Genomic DNA, 23,109 nt, shown 5'->3' on the forward strand with positions numbered 1-23,109 from the left:
AGAAAAAAGGCTGGCTCCATAACATCAAAGTGCAAGGTGAAGCAGCAAGCACTGACACAGAAGCTGCAGTAAGGTTTCCAGAAGATCTAGCTAAGATATTTGATAAAGGTGGCTGCACTAAACAACAAATTTTCAGTGTACATGAAACAGTCTTCTATTGGAAGAAGATGCCATCTACTACTTTCATAGTACAGAGAAGTCAATGCCTGTTTTCAAGGCTTCAAAAGACAGGCTTTCTTGTTAGGGGCTAATGCAGCTGGTGACTTTAAACTGAAGCCAATGATCATTACCATTAGAAAATCCAAGGGTTCTCAGGGAGCCTGGGTGGCTCAGTCGGTTAAGCATCCGACTTTGGCTCAGGTCACGAACTCATGGTTAGTGAGTCTGAGCCTCACATTAGGCTCTGTGCTGACAGCTCAGGGCCTGGAGTCTGCTTTGGATTCTGTGTCTCCCTCTCTCTGCCCCTCCCCCACTCACACCTTGTCTCTCTCAAAAATAAATAACCAGTAAAAAAAAAAAAAAATCCTAGGGTTCTCAAGAATTATGGGAAATCTACTCTGCCTGTGCTCTATAAACAGAACAAGTCCAAGATGATAGCACATCTGTTTAAAACATGGATTACTAAATATTAGAAGTCCATTGTTGAGACCTACCCTGAGACCTGCTGAGAGAAAAAGATTCCTTTCAAAATATGACTGCTCATTGATAATGCATCTGGTCACCCAAGAGCTCTGATGGAGATGGACAATGAGATTGATGCTGTTTTCATACCAGCTAACACAACATCCATTCTGCAGGCCATGGGTCAAGTATTTTGGACTTTCACGTCATGTTACTCAAGAAATATGCTTCACAAGTCTAAGGCTGCCACAGATAGTAATTCCTCTGATGGATCTGGGCAAAGTAAATTAAAAACCTTCGGGAAAGCTTCACCATTCTAGATTTCATTAAGAATATTTATAATTCATGGTAAGAGATAAAAATACCAACATTAATAGGAAGTCTGGAAGGACTCTGAGGGGTTCAATGGAGGAAGTAACTGCAGATACTGTGAAAAAGGCAAGAAAACTAGAATCGGAAGCCTGAACATGTGGCTAAATTGTTGCAATCTTGTGATAAAACCTGAATGGATGAGGAGTTGCTTTTTATGGGTGAGTAAAGAATTTCTTGGGGCACCTGTGTAGCTCAGTCGGTTAAGTGTCTGACTCTTGATTTTGGCTCAGGTCATGATCTCACAGTTTCATGAGTTCAAACCCTGCACTGGGCTCTGCGCTGACAGTGAGGAGCCTGCTTGGGATTCTCTCTCTCCCTCTTTGCCCCTTCCCCACTCACACTCTCTGCCTCTCTCAAATAAAATAAAACTTAAAAGAAAGTGTTTCTTGAGATGAAATCTACTACTGGTGAAGAGGCTGTGAAGATTGTTGAAATGACAACAAAGGACTCAGAATATTACATAAACTTAATAAAGCAGTGGGGGGCTTTGAGAGAATTAACTCCAGTTTTGAAAGAAGTTCTACAGTGGGTAAAATGTTATCAAACAGCATCACCTGTTACAGAGAAATCGCCCCTATAAGGAAGAGTCAATCCATGAGGCAAACTTCACTGTTGTCGTATTTGAAGAAATGGCCACAACCACACCAAAGTTTAGCAACCCCCACCCTGATCAATCAGCAGCCATCAACATCAAGGCAAGACCCTCTACCGGCAAAAGGATTACAACTCTCTGAAAGCTCAGATGATGAGCTTTTTAAGAAATAAGGTATTTTAGCATTTTTTAGCAATAAGGTACTTTTAAATTAAGGTATGTACATTGGTTGTTTTTTTTTTTTTTTCAGACATAATGCTATTTAAGTCTTAACAGACTATAGTGTAATCATAACTTTTATATGCACTGGGAAACCAAAAAATTAATTTGAGTCTCTTTATTTGCAGTATTTGCTTTATTGCAGTGGTCTGGAACCAAACCTGCAACATCTCTGGAGTATGCCTAAACTGTCAGATGACAATAAATAAATCTATATAATATACATTTTAATGTTCTGATGAATCAAATTCTAAATCAGTTTAACACTTTGATTTGCCTTTAGATAGTTTCTTCCTAACAACTGAATTAGTGGGGCACCTGAGTGGCTCAAATGGTTAAGTATCTGGCTCTTGATATTGGCTCAGGTCATGATCTCACCATTGATGGGTTCAAGGCACTTATTGGGTTCAGCACTGACAACATGGAGCCTGCCTGGGATTCTCTCTCTCCCTCGCTCTCTGCCCCTCCCCCACTTTCCTGGGTGCAATCCCTCTCTCTCTCTCTTTCAAAATAAATAAATAAACTTAAAAAACAAAGAACTGAATTAGGACTAAGAAAAGGGAAGAATTGTACTTTGTGCTCATGTTTACTTTTGGAACCATTCTTAAACACCCTATGCTTTTTTGAATTTTCTGGTCATGATCCCTGGTCTGAAGTAACCTTTCTACACACACCTGGCATGATTCTGAACTTCTAGTGATGTTGTCTGGCTTAGCAGCAGAGAAGAGTGGAGGAGTGTTTGGCTTTTTCCAAGAAAAGGCTACTGGATTCCTTCACTGTCAATTCAGGTTGTTCTGGGTTTATCCCAAATAACACATATTCATTTTCTTTTTGTGTATAATGATTCAAGCTGTCTCCAGATCATCTCCAGATTTGATTCTCAAGTTATATACTAGTTACATCTGCTTCTAAGTCAGTCAAATACCTAACAGGAGGGGAAAAGGAAAAGTGGGAACTTTAAGAGAATGGGAAAGAAAAGCATTAGTTTGTAGGAAATTCTGTACACATGATATTGTAGAATAGGGATTTCTTGGATGCCAGACACCTGGATAGAAATTCTAGGTATATTTTATTTTGCACAGTTCTTTGCCATAGGAGAAGATGTCTCCAGGCCTCGGCACATTTACAAACATCTCCCTAATGAAATCTCAGTTGGTTATTAAAATAAAATGTTTTGAAGGCTCCAATATTTCAAAGCAGAAAGCATGGTGAGTATGAATTTTCAGCCTTTAGCCGTGAGTATGTAACATATCACACAAAATGGTCTGTCAACACTGATTTCTGCATGGCTGCATATCTAAGCTTATACAAAAGAACAAGATGTCTATCAACATTTTGTAGCCTGACATCTGTAGCCTACTATTATCACTACCCCCATTTCTGATATTTAGCCCACTGGAGTTAATATGTATACTTTCTAGGAACCCTAGGGTGATTTGAATGAAAACAAAAACTTCTCCTAATTGGTCAGTGGTTTTGCTGTTAATATGTTTTTTTCCCTTACCATCTTTTTAAGGTAGAGAAAGGAAAAAAGAATATAAAGAATTCACTTGTAGTTTTTTGCAAGTTTTGTGAGTTGCTTATTTCAGAAACTTTTTATATGTAAGGTAACAATGGATTTATTGTTAACATTCTCTTATAATAAGAAAACAATGATAGCTAATATTAGCTGAGTACTTGCCCCATGGCATGTTCTAGGACAGCACATTATTTCACATGACCACCATCCTATGGAGTAGGTACTGTCATAATTCCCTTTTACTGAAGAAGAAACTTAGGGGCAGTGGGATGCTTATCCAAGGTCACCTCGTTTGTCAGTGGTAGAGATTCTATCTCTGTCCTATACTGCCTCTGAGGCAGAAAAAAATCTTCCTTTAAAAAGAAGGTCCATTCTACATAGCAAAGGAAATAATGAGACTAAAATGCGATCTTATGGAATAGGAGAAGATATTTGAAAATGACATGCATATCCAGTAAAGGGTTACTATCCAAAATATATAAAGACTTATAAACTCAACACCCCCAAATCAAATAATCCAATTAAAAAGTGGGCAGAAGACATGGACAGAAATTTTTCCAAAGAAGACATACAGATAGCCAACAGACACATGGAAAGATGCTCAACATCACTCAACACCAGAGAAATGCAAATCAAAACTACAATGAGATGTCACCTCACACCTGTCAGAATGGCTAAAATCAACAACACAAGAAACAACAGGTAGGTGTTGGCAAGGATATGACGAAAAAGAACACTCATGCACTGTTGGTGGGAATACAAACTGGTGCAGCCACTCTGGAAAACAGTATGGAGGTTCCTCAAGTTAAAAATAGAACTACCCTATGATCTAGCGATTACACTACTGGGTATTTCCCCAAAGATTACAAAAACATGAATTTAAAGGGATACATGCACCCCAAGGTTTATAGAATCATTATTTACAATAGCCAAGATACGGAAGCAATTAGAGTACCCAACAGTTGACGAATGGATAAGGAAGAGTTGTATGTATATACAATGGAATATTAATCAGCCACCAAAAATAATGAAATCTTGCCATTTGCAATGACACGGATGGAGCTACAGAGTAAGATGCTAAGTGAAATAAGTCAAAGAAAGACAAATACCATATGATTCCAGTTATATGTGGAATTTAAGAAACAAAACAAACAAGGGAAAAAGAGAGGGAGGGAGGGAGGGAAAGAGAAAGGAGAGAGAGAAAAACCAAGAAAAATACTCTTAACTACAGAGAACTGATGGTTACCAGAGTGAGTGGGGGATGGCTGAAATAGGTGATGGGGATTAAGGAGTACATTTGTTATGAGCAGTGAGTGACATATAGAATTGGTGAATCAGTATATTGCGCACCTGAACCTAATATAACATGTATATTAACTATACTTGAATTTATTTTTTTTATTTTTTTATATATATTTTTTATACTCGAATTTTTTTTTTCCAAGTTTTTATTTATTTTTGGGACAGAGAGAGACAGAGCATGAACGGGGGAGGGACAGAGAGAGAGGGAGACACAGAATCGGAAACAGGCTCCAGGCTCTGAGCCATCAGCCCAGAGCCTGACGCGGGGCTCGAACTCACGGACCGTGAGATCGTGACCTGGCTGAAGTCGGACGCTTAACCGACTGCGCCACCCAGGCGCCCCTATACTCGAATTTTAATAATTAAAAAAGAAGGTCCAAAGCCATAAATTGGCATCTATTTAAAAATGGTGGACTGAGGGGCGCCTGGGTGGCTCGGTCTGTTGAGCGTCCAACTTTGGCTCAGGTCATGATCTCGCTGTTCATGAATTTGAGCCCTGCATCGGGCTCTGTGCCGACAGCTCACAGCCTGGAGCCTGCTTCGGATTCTGTGTCTCCCTTTCTCTCTGCCCCTCCCCTGCTCATGTCTGTCAAAAATAAAAAAAAATAAAAATAAAAATGGTGACTGAATGGATGCATTTATTTTTGCTCATTCCCTTAAATCCTAAATAAAGGGAGGGGGGAGGGAGGCAGAGAGAGAGAGAGAGAGAAAAGAAGTAAAATGTTGTAAGTTCATTGGAATAAAAAGTGAATGGATGAGTCGTCATCAAGTTAGCAGGAGTGGAAAATGGAAATCTAAGTGCTACAGAAGGTGAAGCACACAAGAAGGAAGCTAACTTGAGCAACAGAAAACTTGATCACTAGAATCCTCTGAAGGTGGGAGAAAGGGATGGGGCTGAATTTAAGAGGATTGGTTCAAAGTCTGTAGGAGACCAGCCATCTCCACTCATCCCCCTACTCTTGCAGCTGGTCCACCATTCCTCCTCCACCATGTTAGGAGACAGGAGGCTTCCATTATAGAGTCACAGAGCCAGTGGGAAACAGATCCAGAAACACCTGGTACAACAGAATGAAGATGCAAAAGAAGAGGTTGAAAATGAGGACACAGAATTAAACGAATGCATCTACTAAATGATGAAAGACAGCCCCTTCCCCTCTTCAGCTCCCAAATGCTGTCCACTGAGCAAATACCAGTCCTGTCCACAGTTTCCCAAGGAAGGAAATCGAGTGCCTTTCTTTCTGGAACAACTGATTAACCTCTGAGAAAAGACCTATAGATATTAGCATCTGGGGTCCTTGTTCAATCTTAGGGTAATGCCTACCAGCTGACAAATCCCAACCAATCACAGTTCCCAGTCAATTTGTTGGTGCCAAAGACCCTCACACATGAAATTCAGTCCAAATAAATACTAAGAAGAAAAGGAACTTGAATAGAGACAATACATGGAATGGAGTGAGGGAGCTAAATTATAACAACAGTCACCCTACCCCAAAAAAGTAAACTCCAATGATTGACATCTGTAAAGAGATGGATGCCATAAAAAAAATTAGAGAATGAAAGAAAGTCTTGGGGAAAAAATAAGACAGAAATAAATTCAGCAGAACATTTGGAAGACAAAGGTGAAGAGATCTACAGAAAGTGCAGTGAAAATTGGCAAGAAAATGAAAACATCAGTTTAGGAGTTCTAGCATCAGGGTAACATACAAGTTTCAGGAAGAGAGGACAGAGAAAGTGAAGAGGAAATAAAATATAATAAGGAAAATTTTCCTGAATGTATACATAGATTTAAGATTGAATGTATACATAGCTTTAAGATTGAAAGGGCCACTAAATATCCTCTACCGTATCTGAAAAATACTGTATATCTTCGAAGAAACTTCAGGGTACCAGGGATAAAGAGAAGATTTTATGTGTTCTAGGAGGAAAAAAAGTCACACACAAAGGACCAGAAGGCAGACTGTCACTGGACTCCTCTAACACAAGAAACTATAAGAATCTAAAGCAATTCTTTGAAAATTCTTGGGCCAAATCTAGAATTCTAAACCCAGCCAAACTATCAATTCAGTGTGAGGATAGAATAAAAAATTTTTCAGAGAAGTAGGGTCTAAAAAAGACTTTGTCCTACACTCTTTCTCTGAGAGCTACTGGAAGGTGTGCTTCTGGTAAATAAGAGAATAAAACAAAAAAGTGAAACAGATGGCCTTTAGGAATCAAGTGAGCTGGCATAGGAAAAAAGGTGAAAACCACTTCCAGGATGACACTTAAGGGAAGTTTTAGGGTACCGGCTGTATGGCTGTGCGCTAAGCCTTGAGACGGTCAAGAAGGGGCAGAGGATGGGGAATTCCAAGAGGGAGATCTTCTGCATTTCAGAGACACTCCTTTTGCAGCAGGAAGATGTCATGAGAAAAACAATATTTTTTTTTTTTTTTTCAACGTTTTTTATTTATTTTTGGGACAGAGAGAGACAGAGCATGAACGGGGGAGGGGCAGAGAGAGAGGGAGACACAGAATCGGAAACAGGCTCCAGGCTCCGAGCCATCAGCCCAGAGCCTGACGCGGGGCTCGAACTCACGGACCGCGAGATCGTGACCTGGCTGAAGTCGGACGCTTAACCGACTGCGCCACCCAGGCGCCCCGAGAAAAACAATATTTAAGAAGATGCTGACTAGGGGCACCTAGGTGGCTCAGTCGGTTAAGCATCCAACTTAGGCTCAGGTCATGATCTCATGGTTTGTGGGTTTGCTGGGCTCTGTGCTGACAGCTCAGAGCCTGGAGCCTACTTTGGATTCTGTGTCCCCCACTCTCTCTGTTCTCCCCCGCTCATGCTCTGTCTCTCTCTCAAAAATAAACAAACTTAAAAAAAAAAAGGCTGACTAGGTGCACTGATGGTCCCAATGAGGCCCGACCAAAAACAGAAAAACAAAAAAAAACACAAACAACCAAAAACAAAACAAAACAAAACAAGACCAAGACTGGAAAATAAAGCAGAAATGTGCCAAATATGTCAATAATAATAATGATCGCTTGTATTTGTACAAAGCCTCTGAAGTAATTTTTTGTACTAAAGGAATAATCCTTTATTTTAAAATGTCATATCAATATGAAACATGACCAGGTTACATAACCAGGAGCAGTAAGAGTTTCTGAAGAAAAAAAAAAATGTCAAAAATGTCTACTTGTCCTAAATACAGGATGACAACAATGGCTTCTATCAGAAGAAATATCCAAACTATTACTTGCCTTTATTAGGGGTGGAGTGCTTGGTTCAAGGTAAAATCTCTTGGCTTATGACTGTATATAGTGGTTTCTCAATTTTTATAAATTCCATGATAATCCTATTCTACCTTTAAACAGTGTACTGAAGCACATGCTGAATTCACGAGAACCTAGAAATGAGTAGTTTGTTTCCTAGAATAAAAAATACTGATGTTTATAAATTTCCTCTGAAAATAGATCATGGAGGAAATTTGACATGAGGGGGGAAAAAAGACCTATTCATCTGGGCTTATATCTGACAGACTGCTCATAAACCAAGGGGAATGCAGTTAGCAAGAGGAACATGTCTATTTTCTCATATCATCTGAAATTTACTTATTCTTGTTGACCCGGAGTATACAATTCAGACTGATATGGATCTGGAAGAAGGACATGAATTCAAAATTTTCATTTATACATCCATAGACATCTGCAAAGTTGGGGTGACTTCTGGTCCCTTTTCAGAGGTTACACTCTTACGAAAATGTCAATTTAACTCAAACCAACCTCCCACCCAGCCCCATGACACAGACTTGGAGTCGCAGCATGGGCTCCCCCCAGATACTCCAGATTCTCAGATGTCTCCCACTAGCATGGACCCTTTGCATTCTCCTCACTCCATCCAAATCCAGATGTCTATGTTTGATGCCCTGAGCTGGACCTAGGTTCAAGTCTGCTTATTTGCCTGCCTGCATTTCATCTACTCCAAGATCTTCCCGTATGAGAAGACAGCAGATCAGCTACAGCACCAGATACAAGCAAACGCAGAGCTGCCGCTTATGGGATAGCACCAGGCAGAACTGTAGAGTCAACAGCTTTTGTTCATTAGTTATGATGCAAAATAACAACATGCAAATTTCTCTCCAGCTAATAGCATGGTGAAATGGGGACGGGGTCCCTCAAGTAAAGGATGTTCTGGAGCCATCCAGTTGCTTTTAGAAACCTCTGCCAATTTTTGGTAAAAACAAAAAATTCTTTATTTCTCTCTAATAAGGCAGCTGTTTAGTATCAGAAAAATTTAATGACACAACTAAATATAATTCTGCTTTCTAATGGTAGAATAATTAGAAAAAACATGCAGTGAAACTCTTGATGTTATTCCAGAATGCTTCATCATGAATAATCCTCTCCTCTATGTGAAAAGTTGCTTTGTGGTAGAATACAAATAAATGTGAACATTTCGCATTTCTTTTAAAGGATGCCCTTTGAAGAAAGCAAGAGCTATGAAGGAAAGAAGGGCACAAGACATGAAAACACAATCATCCGGAGCAAGGATTTACCTCTGTGGCTAAAAGTATTTGGAAGTCCAAACTATAAACTCTGTTTTAGAAAGTACAGAGAAGAAAAGACGTTTTTACTTTGCAGTGCTTTGTACTGAGGCCATCTTTTATGGCTTTTTTTTTTTTTTTTTTGCTATAAACATTGCATTTAATGATACATTCCTGAAACCAGATGGCATATGAACTATTTCAACAAAGAAAAAAACAAGGACAAGAAAATATTTTGTGGTCTTTCCAAAAATCTTTCACAACCTTCACATTTAATGGCAATTACTAGGAAAGCAGCAAGTTTAAAATTATAGCTGAGGCATATAATTACCCATATTTGACCTATTTACAAACTCTTTTGAAGAAAAAGAATACCAGATAGCTGCACCTACTCTTTTTGGTTCCTGACATATATAATGAAGCAAAAATATTTGGATGGTATGTTAGTGATTCCACGGTTCTACTAGCCTCATATCAGGAGGCTTGCAGCCGGAGTCCCTCACTACCTACTGTAGATACATACATCATTCAACTTAAATAAAAAAACAGATGTAAAGATCATTGTGAAATGGAGGAGGGCACAGAGCAAATACATTTCTAAGGTTTCTGAATTGAGATGGGGTAGAGAAAACACAGTGGGAATGTGGATGCAGAAATTAAATAGATGGATATATTTCCTAAGGTATTTCGCTGAGCGTCATCAAAAACCTTTACAATCAATGTGTGTACTTAAAAAAAATTTTTTGTGATGTTAATTTTTCAGAGAGATAGAGCATGAGCCAGGAAGGGGCCGAGAGAGAGGGAGACACAGAATCTGAAACAGGCTCCAGTCTCTGAGTTGTCAGCACAGAGCCCGATGCAGGCCTTGAACTCACGAACTGCAAGGACATGACCCAAGCCAAAGTCAAAGCTCAACCGACTGAGCTACCCAGGTGCCCCTACAATCAACATATATACTAACAAAAGCCTTCATAAACAGAGGAGGCAGTATTATACCAGTGGGAACCTTCACATCCAGAGGTCAGAAGACATGAACCTAGTTCAGCAAAGTTCGAGACTCTACAATTAATGTACAGTTCTCTTTTGAACAATGAAGCAAATTTATGTGCTCAATTTTGTATGTGATTTATCCAGCCACCTCGTTTCATGAAAATCTGCATATTTTGTTAAATTAGCTTCATGTATGAATTATTCTTAAAACCAAATGAAAGAATATCTAATTCCTTGCCACATATGGAAAAGGTTTTCAAAAATCTGCATCAATTCCAGTGTTATCCACAAGGTTTGTATAGTCATAACTGCAGTCAAGTAAGGAAGCAGTCATTCTTAGGTTTGTTGAGAAAGTGAATAGTCCGCTTTTACACATGTAATAGAAACCAACTAAAATAAACTTCCCTATTACTAATGTTCTCACCATTAGGTGATGTATTAGTTTGAATGAGAAACTGACATGTTCACAGAAAAAATAAATCCATGGTAAAAAATTGGCAACCTGACCTATTTTAGCCTAAAGTGCACGGAAATAAATTCTCCAATAGTAGAAACTGAAGACACAAAGTGAAATTCAATATATATGGCTCAGAGACTCATTAATTGAGAACAATTGTTTTAAAATATCCAAATATAGGAAATAGGCTTATTCAATAAAAACCCAACTCAAGGTCTTCCTTGGATAGAAAAGGTTAGGAACTCCGAAATGGATCATCGTGCTGAAATGTAACTGAAATAAATAGGGCACTAAAAAGAAGTATGAATTATACTAGAAATGGCTCTATCAGCTTCCAACTACAAATAATCTTCATGAAATAACAGCAAGTGATCCCCTGGGATATTCTTGTTGTCTTATTCTCTCACCTCACCTCTCTGGATGTAAACCTCTACTTAGAGCCCTCTTGTGGTGTTTCCTTCTTCAGCTGTCCCCCGGATCCTTCTCCAGATTCCTTCCATCGTCTATGGGCTTCTTTGACTATTTCTAACCAATATCCTCCGTTTCTATTTTCAATAGAAATGCTTTTGCCTTAACTGAAATCTGTCTTTCCTTGATGTTGTCACTAACTTCATCAGGACCTTCTCTGAGCACAGAGGGCTCTGCATGCTCCCTGTTCCCCAAAGCTATTCTTAGAACAGTTTTGCCATCATCACCCAGCATCTCTTCTTTATTGAAGTTTGTGTGCTCCACCTATAATCACTCTTTCTTCCTTGCTTTTCACCAACAACCTCTGCCATTTCCTCACTTTTCTCAATGACTTTACTATTTAGCCTTTCATTTCCTGCCATCACCTTTGGCCATCATCCATGTTAAGTTCTTCTAGCATCTTGACTTCATTTCCTCTACTCCTGTGACCTTAACTTCCACTTAAACAGACATCTGTTAAATTCCTTTATCACTTGAAGGTTCGTTCTTTCTTAAGGTTTTGAACTTTCAGAGTCTTCTGATCACAACCACTGTCCCCTTTTCCTATTTTCCCATCTCACCCTCCCTTTGAGTCATTTTCACTCTTGGGATTACTTCCACTTTCTGAAGTCAGATCTCTTTGCCCTGAAGGTCCTGAATTTGCCTAATCTGCCTTCCCTTCTGACTCCACACACTGCTTGAGTGAGGATTTCTTTTTTAAATTTTTGAGTTAAAAAAACGTTTATTATTTTGAGAGGGAGCAGAAGGGCGGAGAGAGAGGGAAAGAAAGAATCCCAAGCAGGCTCTGTGTGGTCAGCATGGAGCCCGATGTGGGGCTTGAACTCATGAACCATGAGATCATGACCTGAGCCGAAATCAAGAGCTGGCTGCTTAACTGACTGAGCCACCCAGGTGCCCTTTAAAAATAAATTTTTCTAGAGTTGTTTTTTTTTTAAACAATGATAGATGTCAGTGACATTTCTCAAGGATCATAACATTAAATATTACAGTGTCCCCATTGTTCCAGCTCCTCCCTTCAGAGTACAGTCTATGACTGAAAGAAAGTCACAGAACATGCTCACTGAGTCTAGTATGGGTTTTCACTCTTGCTAAGAAATACGTGATTCCTTTCTACGTACTTGTGATCACTTCTCAGAGTTCTCTTCAGCCTTTTCACTCTTATTTTTTATTTATTTTATTATTTTTTAATGTTTATTATTGAGAGACAGAGAGACACAGAGCATGAGCAGGGGAGGGGTAGAGACAGGGGGAGACACAGAATCTGAAGCAGGCTCCAGGCTCTGAGCTGTCGGCACAGAGCCCGACGCGGGCCTCGAACTCACAAACCGCGAGATCATGACCTGGGCCGAAGTCAGTCGCCTAACCAACTGAGCCACCCAGGTGCCCCTTTCACTCTTATTTTTTAAGCTATTTTAAAAATTTATTTATTTTGGGAGATAGAGTGCAAGCAGAGGAGGGACAGAGAGAGGAAACAGAGAATCCTAAGTAGGCTCCATGCTGTTGGCACAGAGCCCAATGTGGGGCTTCATCCCACAAACCATGAGATCATGACCCGAGACCAAGAGCCAGATGCTTAACCGACTGAGCTACCACGGTGCCCCACTTTTTCACTCTTCTTAATCTCATGGTTATCACAACATTATTCCTATTTCAGCAGGTGCCTTCATCACATATTTTACTGATAATATTGTTATTTGACTTGGGATCTCAGTTTTCTTTTACCACATCTCTTCTCCTTCACTGCTGTTCTTGAGGGTAACGTTTTCCTCCTACTTTCTGTGCAAGGCCTTGTATGGACTATACAGTAAATGCTGGTCTTTAAAATAGCTGGCTTATTTTGAGCTTTAAAGTGAAAAATTATTTTATTCCTGTCACTTTTGAAATGTGCAACTGAAAGAAAGTTTTGGTTGGTGTGGGGGTGTTAAAGAGAGTGTTTATGGAGAAGTGAAGTCATTTACGAGTTTAGGACATTGTCTGTGGAGAGCTTCCCGGGGTGTGTTCTAGAAACCCATGTGGAATCCTGAAGTCAGTGGCTTCTAGAAGAGAGGAGCTCCAAGAGGGGAAGCGAGAGCATTGGATGCCAGAACATCCTGCTTCCAACTGTGTGCAAAATTGAGCTTGGTTACTGTTAATGAGAAGGGAGCATCTATGATGAAGAGAAAAATGAGCTGAGGTTAAAGCAGAAGAGACGATGGAGGAGACAAAATTGGAAGTGCTTATTTCCTTCAAAATAATTATTTTTGTTTAATTACAAAAATAATAAACCTTATTGTTGAAAAGTTGGAAAATCAGGACTAGTTAACAAGAAAAGATAACCTGCTCAAAACTCCACCAAAGAACCACTTGTAGTATTCTGATGTACTTCCTTCTAAGATAGAATACACATTTTAGTTGATTTAGGTGTTTATTTTTCATAAAGTTCACATTAAGCTGCACATATAATTTTGCTGCTAGTTTCTTGGGGCTTAACACTATATTGCTATTTTGACAGGAGATCCACAGCATAATCTCTGGGCATACTGTTCATATGTGGCTCCCTCTTATCTCTGAGCTGAGCCCCTCTCTCTTCAAAAAAGCCTCTACCCAGTAGGGACTTCTTTCAACTTACTTTGTAATCACTGAAGGAGCTCTCGCACATAATGAGACAAGATGAGATGCAAATGTTAAAGAAATATTACACCATCATGTTACTCTTTCATGGAAAGCATCTAATATTTGAAATGTACATACAGTATTTCTTATAGATGGTTGAGCACCACTTTGAATGTACATGGGGTATCTGTAAGTATCTCCAACTATATTTTAGACACCAAATAAGATGACTAGCCATAAAAGTAAGGACTCAACCTCCTTTTGTAAGTGTAATGAAAACATTACATTCACCGAAACACTAGTAGAGCAGAGCGCCGTTATCCTGATATCTAAGAATGTGACACTGAGAGCCAATTTTTACATGAAAAAAAAAACACGAGGAAGAATACATCAAAATGTTATTCCTTAGTTAAGTTTCACACTTCAGGAAATTCCTTGATTGAATTTTCCATTTCAGGGAGGGGTTGTTTTTAAAGTGATCCAACACCAACAGTGTTAATGCAAAGTCATCATTATACTGTATTTATGAAGAGCCCATATCTACGTGCACAGCCAGGTGCTTCAGAAGTAGGCCCATGATCTTGCCTACATTCCTTATTCACTGTTCTCCAATGTGCTTGGTGAGTGTGAGCATGAGTGTGTGTGTTTGCAAGCATGTGATTTTATAACAAATTGAAAACAATACTTTCAGCCCTATTTTTTTTTTTTGCCCTAATATTTTGAAGGCCCAGCTGATTCCGTAGTTTGCACTTTCACTATTAAACTGCTTTGCTATTTGACTAGACTCAGCAGATAACAAAAATCACTTAACCAGAAACAGAAGCTGATGCCTATTAAGTTTTCAGGATCAAAAGCAGAATGGCTTATCTTCCAAACATTAAATGGGAAAAGAAGGCAACTGGATTGCAATGAAATTCATCTAGGAATCCGTCATTTGTCTACAACATTGACATGATGTTAAAAGATGGGTAGAATTTTTGTGTATGTGCTTGCCAATATGATCTTAGAGATCACTAGATTATATAGATTATTCAAAGGCGATGCTTTTGTCTTTTTCATCTTTGTGTCTTCAGTAGCCAACACTACCTAACGCTTTATAGATGCTCAATTATTAATGAGAGGATGAAATGTGCTAGATTTTTAAATACATTTATGTACACTTAAGGACGTCTTCACAACTGCTTTATGATTACATCTCCTTGACCTTTGTTGCTTAGTTTGCCTCAAATTGTTGTGCTGACCTTCTCCTTGCCTGTGTGTGTGTGTGTGTGTGTGTGTGTGTGTGTGTGTGTGTGTGTACGTGCTCGTGCACGTAAACCTGTAAGGTAAGGCTTGTAAAATTGAGCCTAAGAAACCATTTATATTCTGAGGTCAGTGATATAGTGAGTTCTTCAACCCCAACTAGTAGAGGTGGAAGGATGGAAAAATGTTCAACTTTCTAAGTTATACTGACCAAGCCACACAGTGGAGTTGGAGCAGGAGTCCAACATCAATAGGACAGGAAGGGAGTAGCACAGAAGCTCTCAGCCTTTCATCAAGAGTCTGGCATCTGATGGGGGTGTTAACATGTCAAGTACACACACCTTGAACTAGCAGTTCGATTGTACTGTGGCCAACCAACATTGCAAGTATGTACCAGAGAGGAAAAATGTCCTTCTGGACCTTCCAAATGTCTCACTTTCTCCATAATGTTTTAAAGTAAGATGTTGATCAAATGAAACAACAGGAGAAATGAAGAAGAAGTTGAAAAGGGTTCCCAAATTGAGTAACTTGGCTGGATGAATTTTTCCAATGTAATTCTATTCCATGGGATTTTTACTTAATTCTTCATACCATCCCATTTATAAGGTGAATGATATCAGTTGGAAAAGTATGACACAGTGGGAAAACTCTGGAACTGGTGAGGTTTGAAAACAGAAGTCTTACAGTGTATCTAGGTATGAAGTTAAGTGGAACAAATAGGCTTGCTCTAAAAGTGGGAGAGCTCGCTCTTCCTTTTCATTGGTCTAGCTTTGCTTCATTCAGTCAAAAATGTTTTTGAGCATACTATTCGTTGGGCCCTGATCTAGGTCTGGTTAAAAAAGCAGTGAAAAAAGGTCAAGGTTCCTACTCTCAAAAAGCTCACATTCTAAGAATGGGGCAAAAGCAATACACATGCTAACAAGCAAGTCAACAAGAAGCTACCAGAATGAGTTTCATGCTCTGTGGTAATTAAAGTGGATGATTTATTAGAGAATGGCTGGGTAGCTGCTTTAGTTTGGGTGGTCAGGGGAGGTGGTGACATGTAGCTGGGAGTTGAAAGCAAAAAGGAGCCAACTATTAGCAGCAGAACATTCTGGGGAGTAGAACATTCCAGGCCAGGGAACAACTTGTGCTTGCAGTGTGGAGGAAACCTTAAGGAACTTCCAAATATAGCAAGCCACGCACAGTTCAATCACTGATAAAGACAGGGATACAGGCTGCTATTTCCTCATCCTCGATCTCTCAAACCTATCATCCTCCTTCCTGCACATGCAGTCAAAGGACGGGAGTCTGATTTACACAGTGCTTATTATCACAAAGATGTAGCTTCACTTTGTCAGTCCACAACTGCACTGAGGTGACACATAAAATCCCCACTACCTTCAGTATGAGTTTATAGGACATGCCCCTCTCTTGAGACAAGAAGTGCAGAACAATTAGGTGTCCAAGGGTGGGACTGAGAGAAAGAAGAAAGACATAAACAAAGGTAGTGAAATGCAATTATGTCGAAAAGCCTGATTCAGGCTGAAATCATTTTACCCCTTTCAGATAGGAAATGATGCTGTTTTCTCTTTAGAGGTTAGGCGAAGAGAAAGCAGGAAGAACAGGTGCAGAGAGAGTTAAGTCTCTATCTAGTTTTGCTGTTGATTAAGCATGTAAAAATTCTGAAAACAGTTTACTGCCATCCTTCCAGTCAAAGGACATGGATTTTTTTTTTTTTTTTTTTGGCATTTAGGAATTTGTTTTATCAGCAATGCAGGAGAAAGGGCATGATTTTTCATGCTAAGGTGCATATTACTGGCATTAGAGTGGCAAATGTGTATCATTTTATCTGCTGACCTGTCCTGTTTCTGGGTGTAAAGACTTGTCCATTGATTCATCCTTCAGAAATCTCCCTTTTGACTTCTCATGTTGCTTCTTCCACAAGTTTATATTCTACCTCCCTCCCACAAGATGGAGGAAGAATATTCAAAACAAAGAAATAAATGAGATTTGAAAACAGCCTGTTATTCATATATTGTTTGGTCAAATTTAGGAGGTGAGCTCAGTGGAAAAACATGACCATGCTTTTCTATATGCTTTGCAAATCACCTACTAAATTTGGCATTCACAAGTCTCCCTTCACGGTTTATTCCTAGGGATCCCACACATATCCATGCCTTTGAAGGACTATGTTTTGGCAGGAATAAAGAGAAGCAGGGATTTTGTTTCCTCTTAAACTGAGCCCTATGTTTATTTTGAACCTTCAGACACAATTTGCAGAGAGTGGGAGGCAACAGGCTCATCTGATGCACTCTGAACAAGGAAAGTAATGTAACAAATACTTCATAAGTTAGGTTTATATTTATTCCTTTCTCTTTTTCTCTGATAAGAAGTAAGATTTAAGCACCATGTTGCTTCTTTTCTTTGCATTGTGACAGAAGATCATGAGTATCAGACACTTGGTCACATAACTCTCACGCATGATACTTTTTCCTGTGTAGGGTTCTAAGTGCACTTCTGTTCCTACAGCAAGTGGTCAGTTATGCCACAAATGCACCGTGCTTAGCATATGGCACTTACTGAATAGCCTATATTGAACTGTGTTAAACTTCTACTTGAGGGACAGTATCTGAGACAAAGACACTGAGAGATGCAGAAACTGAAGGAGAGGCCAACATGACACCAAACCAGGAAACTCACCCTCAGGACGGGTGGGAAGGACTCAGCTGGAGGTCTGGGAGGGTTGCAAAGCTATTGGTGAGGACTTCTGTTGGGTAATAAGGGATTGTGGTTGGGCCTTGCTAAAGAAGAGAATTCATGACATTTCTATCTTTTCCTTTTAGTCTTTGATTTTTTTTTTTCTTCTCATGATCAGTATTGGAACTACTGAGAGAAAAAATGCAGAGATTTCCTTTTTGAAAATGATCTGTCCTCAGGAGTCTGTTATGTCAAAGGCGATTTCCAGGTTAGCATATTACAAGAGTAAATGTTTTAATTCCTATTATTTGCCCCCTCCTAATTGTTTCTTATTTGTTTGGTTACGAAGGATTCAGAAAAACAAAATGCCATAAAGCCCCAAAGTAGAAGCCTCTCCTTTCATAAAAGGGAATAAAATCACAGGCTAATGGAAAAAGATCAGAGTGATGCATAGTTTTTCACTGTCAACCATAAGAGGCAAAATTTCATTTTCCCAACATACGAAAAGAGACAGACACATGTAAGAATTTTACTCGGTAGTTACCTGTAGTCACTGTTAACAACTTCAATGCCATTCTAAGTTATTCATAGATGTCATTCAATGGAATGATCGAGCATTCCTCTATCAATGGATACAACTTTTAAACCAACGATAAAACCTTTTCAAAAAAGATGATGATAATAAAGGAGGGAAAGACCGGATTAAACCAGTAACACTGGTTATTTGAAAAAGGCGGGATGGAAGAGGAAGAACAAATAGCATGAACTTTGTCTTTAATTACTTCTGTATTGTTTGAATTGGCACATTGAGCATGCATTTACTTTGTAACTAAAACAAATCCAAAAAAAAGGTGTTATACCTCATGTAATTTTTTTTAATGTTTATTTATTTTTGAGACAGAGGGAGACAGAGCACGAGTGGGGGAGGGGCTGAGAGAGAGGGAGTCACAGAATCTGAAACAGGCTCCAGGCTCTGAGCTGTCAGCACAGAGCCCTGATGCAGGGCTCGAACCCATGAACCATGAGATGACCTGAGCTAAAGTCAGACGCTCAACCGACTGAGCCACCCAGGTGCCCCAAAAGTATTATACCTCATAAGAAAACTTTGAAATATATATATTTTGAAAGTGTCATCACAAATTATTTTCTGCCTAGCAAACGGCAGGTAATTATACAATATGAAAAGCATTAAGTGATGTTGTAAGGATATATTTAAGCACATAAAAATTTGGGAAAAAAACCACAATGGCAAAACCTGGTACGAGTAATGTTACTTCTAAACTACCAGGTTTTGTGATTAGGTACTCTGCCTTTCCCTGAATTTCCTTATGAAGGGGGGAGTAACCCCTTTATATGGATATTAAAACACTGAAGTCCATTTCTCCTATAATTTATTTATTTATTTATTTATTTATTTTTTTTTTTTAACGTTTTTTTTTTTATTTATTTTTGGGACAGAGAGAGACAAAGCATGAACCGGGGAGGGGCAGAGAGAAAGGGAGACACAGAATCGGAAACAGGCTCCAGGCTCCGAGCCATCAGCCCAGAGCCTGACGCGGGGCTCGAACTCACGGACCGCGAGATCGTGACCTGGCTGAAGTCGGACGCTTAACCGACTGCGCCACCCAGGCGCCCCTTTTCTCCTATAATTTAAATTGTACTGAAAATCTGACTACTAAGCAAATCATGGTGTCATTCCTCAAACCTGTGCTTAAGCTACTCATCTTCTTAATCCACACAGAACTGTTCTCTTTTGTGGACATGTCCGCCCCCGTCACGCACATGAGCATCCCTATAAAGCAGAGCGACAAGCTGACGAGCTGCTGAAACTCCTGAGATAAGAAGGGCTGTAAATGCCTGTTCACAGCTCCTCATGTTTGCTCGCCTGTGATTTATATCCAATTTATGACAGCCATTATGGTCGATACACTTCATTTAATCAAAGAGCACAGTCAAGTCCTCATCATTAAAAGTCTTCCCCTGGAGACAGCAGGTCCCTCATTTCATTAAAAGCACTACAACAAATACATATTCAAAATACAAAGATAAAAGGAGTCAGCAGCGGCAATTAATTTTATGGGCTGGAGCTACCAGGGTATAAATCTCTTTTAAGGCTGCCACTTTTGAGTCCATTCTACCTGTCTGGCATCTCAGGGGAGCTGGAGCACAGGTATTAAATGTGTACCTGGTATCTTTCACAGTACTGCACACAAACCGAGGAGCCTTACTACCTGAAAAACGAACTTAGACGAAATGCAAAATTAAGCATGGTGTAGTAATAGACAGATTTTTGAAACTGCAACACAAGATTGTTCAGAAGTTTATTTTTCTACACCTGTCTGCCCATTTGCTAACTTAAGACATTCATTTGGCTGGTTGATCAGTCTAACAAGGTTCATGAAATCAGTAAACAAAGCAACATACACATGTAAGATATTCTCATTGAAATATCTGATACATTCTGACATTTCTAACAAATGAGCTGATGACAGAGAGAAGAGAGTAGGCTGTTCGGTACCAGAAAAACAAAGAATAACTCCTAGATCCTGGCAAATTCATTCTCATGGAAACATGACCTCACAGAATATATGTACGTTTTATAGGACTCTGACATTTCCAATGACCCCTATCGGGGCAGTAATTCAAGGTCTGTTACGCTAGGATAGAACCTATTGAGTTAATTGATTTCTGCCTCTCTCTGACATTGTAATGGCTCCATTCATAACAACTCTCTGCTTGCGTGTGCCAACGGAAACAGCCCATGTCAGATTTATCATGCGAAGAAAATAATGGCTATCCAATACGAAGATGGTATTCACAGAAATACGCAGCGCTACGGAATCCCAAAGCCAAGTAGGTTGCGTTGTGAGGGGCACTCTTCTACCTGACGAGCCTGGTTATCTCTGGTTTTGTTCCCTTCCCCAGGTTCTGCACACTGAATTTCCATCCTGAGCTCCCAGTCTTCCCAGGCTGATCTCTATCCGATTTCCTTACTGATTCTTAAACTTAAAACATTTGGAAGTGTTTTTAATAGAGAGCTCAAAGTAGGTCTCCTTTCCCATCCCCTTTGGGGAGTGGCTACATCCTTGCTATACACTGGAAGGCCAGGCCATGGACAGATATTTTCACAGCTGAAACCAGTTATAGCTTTTAGCAAAAGGTAGATTTGACCAAGCATCTCACTTACCTTCCTTATTTTTAGGTATCTTTTGTATTACTGAAGGACATCCCTCCCAACCCCTACACCCCCGCACTTGTTAGCAAGGTCACATCGGCCAGGGACAGCTTGCCTGCAGAAAAGGCAACTTGCCACATAGTTGAGTCCAGACAAAAAGTTTTCCCTGGCCAGAAAGGCAATTTAGCAGGGATATGGAAAGTATTATAAAACCATGCAGAAATACTCACAGTTTGGGTTTGGCAAGCAGAGGTGGTGGCTCCTTAGTGGGTGAAAGGAGGACAGCTGGTGTTGGCAGAGATTTATTACTGTTAGCTTTGCCGTTAATCAGTCCATTTACTCCATGGCTGGGATGGACTCCGTTCGTCTCCCTCTCAGCAGAACTGAACTGCATTTGAAGGGCTGCCATGCTAAGTCCTAATTCCGGGCTGTTCACCTGCTGGATCTCGGATGGCTTCTTTGAAGCCAACTCAAAGGAACTTGTCTCCAAGATGGGAGGGGGAGGTGGAAAGTGTTGGAAGTGATCGCTGTTGGATTCTCCCACTGAGTCATAGTTGCAGTTTTCAGCGTTGGCTAAGGAAGGGGAAAGAGAGGAAAAAAAAAAAATAAGATGTTACAGTTCAACTGTTATTTTTGTGCTATCATAGACTACCTGAGCATCCCTTGTGCCCCGTTAAGTTGTTTAAACATTGGGAGCTCTGCTGTGCTTCTATGGTACAGAAGCAAAGCCAGCTGGAGGACCTGGTTCTTCCAAACTGGTTTTCAGGGACTGTTAACCTGTTTCATTTCCTGACTGGGGCCACAAGCGGGGAGACCAGCTACCAACTCATTATTAACAAGTTTCAAACAGGATTAAAGACAGAAGTTGGTAAAAAAAAAAAAATGACAATACAAATAACATCAATTAGACAAAAGTTGGTAAAAAAAAAAAAAATGACAAGACAAATAACGTCAATTAAAGACAGAAGTTGGTAAAAAAAAAAAAATGACAATACAAATAACGTCAATGAATAATGCTTTGTTTGCTCACATTCCCGTGCGGATCTGCACAAACCCGCCACCCGTTAGCTCAAACTATAACGGCTTTATGTGGTACATGATGGGTACGCATTTTATTTAAATCTAAGGAAAGTACAACTCTGAGTTTAAGTAAAATGTCTTATGATCGCATCATGTTTTTCCGATTCAGATAACTGCCACAGCTGTAATTCAGTACAAAAGAAACTTACTTGTTAACTCTCAACAGACAGAAAGCATCTTGCGATAAGATCACGTCATCCTTGGATTCCCCACCTTGCCCAGAGCCCAGCAGAGCTCCAGGAATGAACTCAAAAAGGTTTACTGAGGTCAAATGAACGCTCAAAACTATTTGTTGATTATGTTTGGCTCCCAGCAGATTTACCCCAGGTGAAAATGGGAAATACCGCATGCCAATTTTTGCCACATAAGATGCTTAGAGCCCAGAGTTTTGGCCACATTGCTGGGATACTGCTATGCCCATCTAACGGGACAGTCTTCAAGCCAGCTCTGCAACAAACCCTGCGGGCCTCCCTGCTCTGCAGCTCCAATCACGGCACTGGCGTTTCTGTCGCCCATTTAAAGTACCGATTCCTATCGACTCCATCACCAATCCAGTGAACTTGACATTTCTTAAGGAGACAAGGAAGCATTTACAACTTCCATTTTAATATCCTTAAGCCAGTCTTGTTTGTGCCTCTGCTGCCACCTAGCACCAACTTCTTACTCTTCCAAAGAGATCCAAGTGCAGTTCCATTGTTCTCCCCAAGACTATCTCATGCAGCTACAACCTGTTTCTTGGTTCCCTACTGTATGTACTACGTGCCAGGCTTGGCCAAAGCACTATTTTAAAAGCTACTGTAAAATAAATAACAGAAATGAGGCAATAAAACCAAGCTAAAGTGGGGCACCTGGGTGGCTCAGTTGGTTAAGCGTCCGATTTCGGCTCAGGTCATAATCTCACAGTTTGTGAGTTTGAGCCCTGCGTCGGGCTCTGTGCTGACAGCTCAGAGCCTGGAGCCTGCTTTGGATTCTGTGTCTCCCCCTCTCTCTGCCCCTCCCATGACCATGCTCTGTCCCCGTTTCTCAACAATAAATACATGTTAAAAAAAATTAAAACAAAAAAAGCAAACTAAAGTGAAGCTACTTACTAATAGCAAAAAGTAATCAAGTAAAGTTCTAAGAAAATAAAGGAAAAAGCCGTTTCATGTTATCTTTGCTAGTGGTACATTTCTGAGTTTTAAAAAATATCCAAGCAGTTCTGAATATTGGTTTCAACAGTATAATATACTGCTTTAGTTTTTCATATCAGAGTTATAGCCCACTCTCAATGATAATTTG

General features: G+C 39.9%; 1 protein-coding gene across 4 annotated transcripts in view; it reads right to left on the bottom strand.

Moving 5' to 3' along the window:
- PALLD (palladin, cytoskeletal associated protein) overlaps window positions 1–23,109 on the bottom strand; it is a 408,233-nt gene that overhangs the window by 179,048 nt on the left and 206,076 nt on the right. For all 4 annotated transcript variants that reach the window (XM_058720931.1, XM_058720930.1, XM_058720933.1 and 1 more), the window contains one exon: window positions 20,982–21,324. In XM_058720931.1, the coding sequence (XP_058576914.1) occupies window positions 20,982–21,324 (343 nt within the window). The remainder of the gene's footprint in view (window positions 1–20,981; window positions 21,325–23,109) is intronic.

This window comes from Neofelis nebulosa, chromosome 3, assembly GCF_028018385.1.
Source record: "Neofelis nebulosa isolate mNeoNeb1 chromosome 3, mNeoNeb1.pri, whole genome shotgun sequence".
Lineage (NCBI taxonomy): Eukaryota > Metazoa > Chordata > Mammalia > Carnivora > Felidae > Neofelis > Neofelis nebulosa.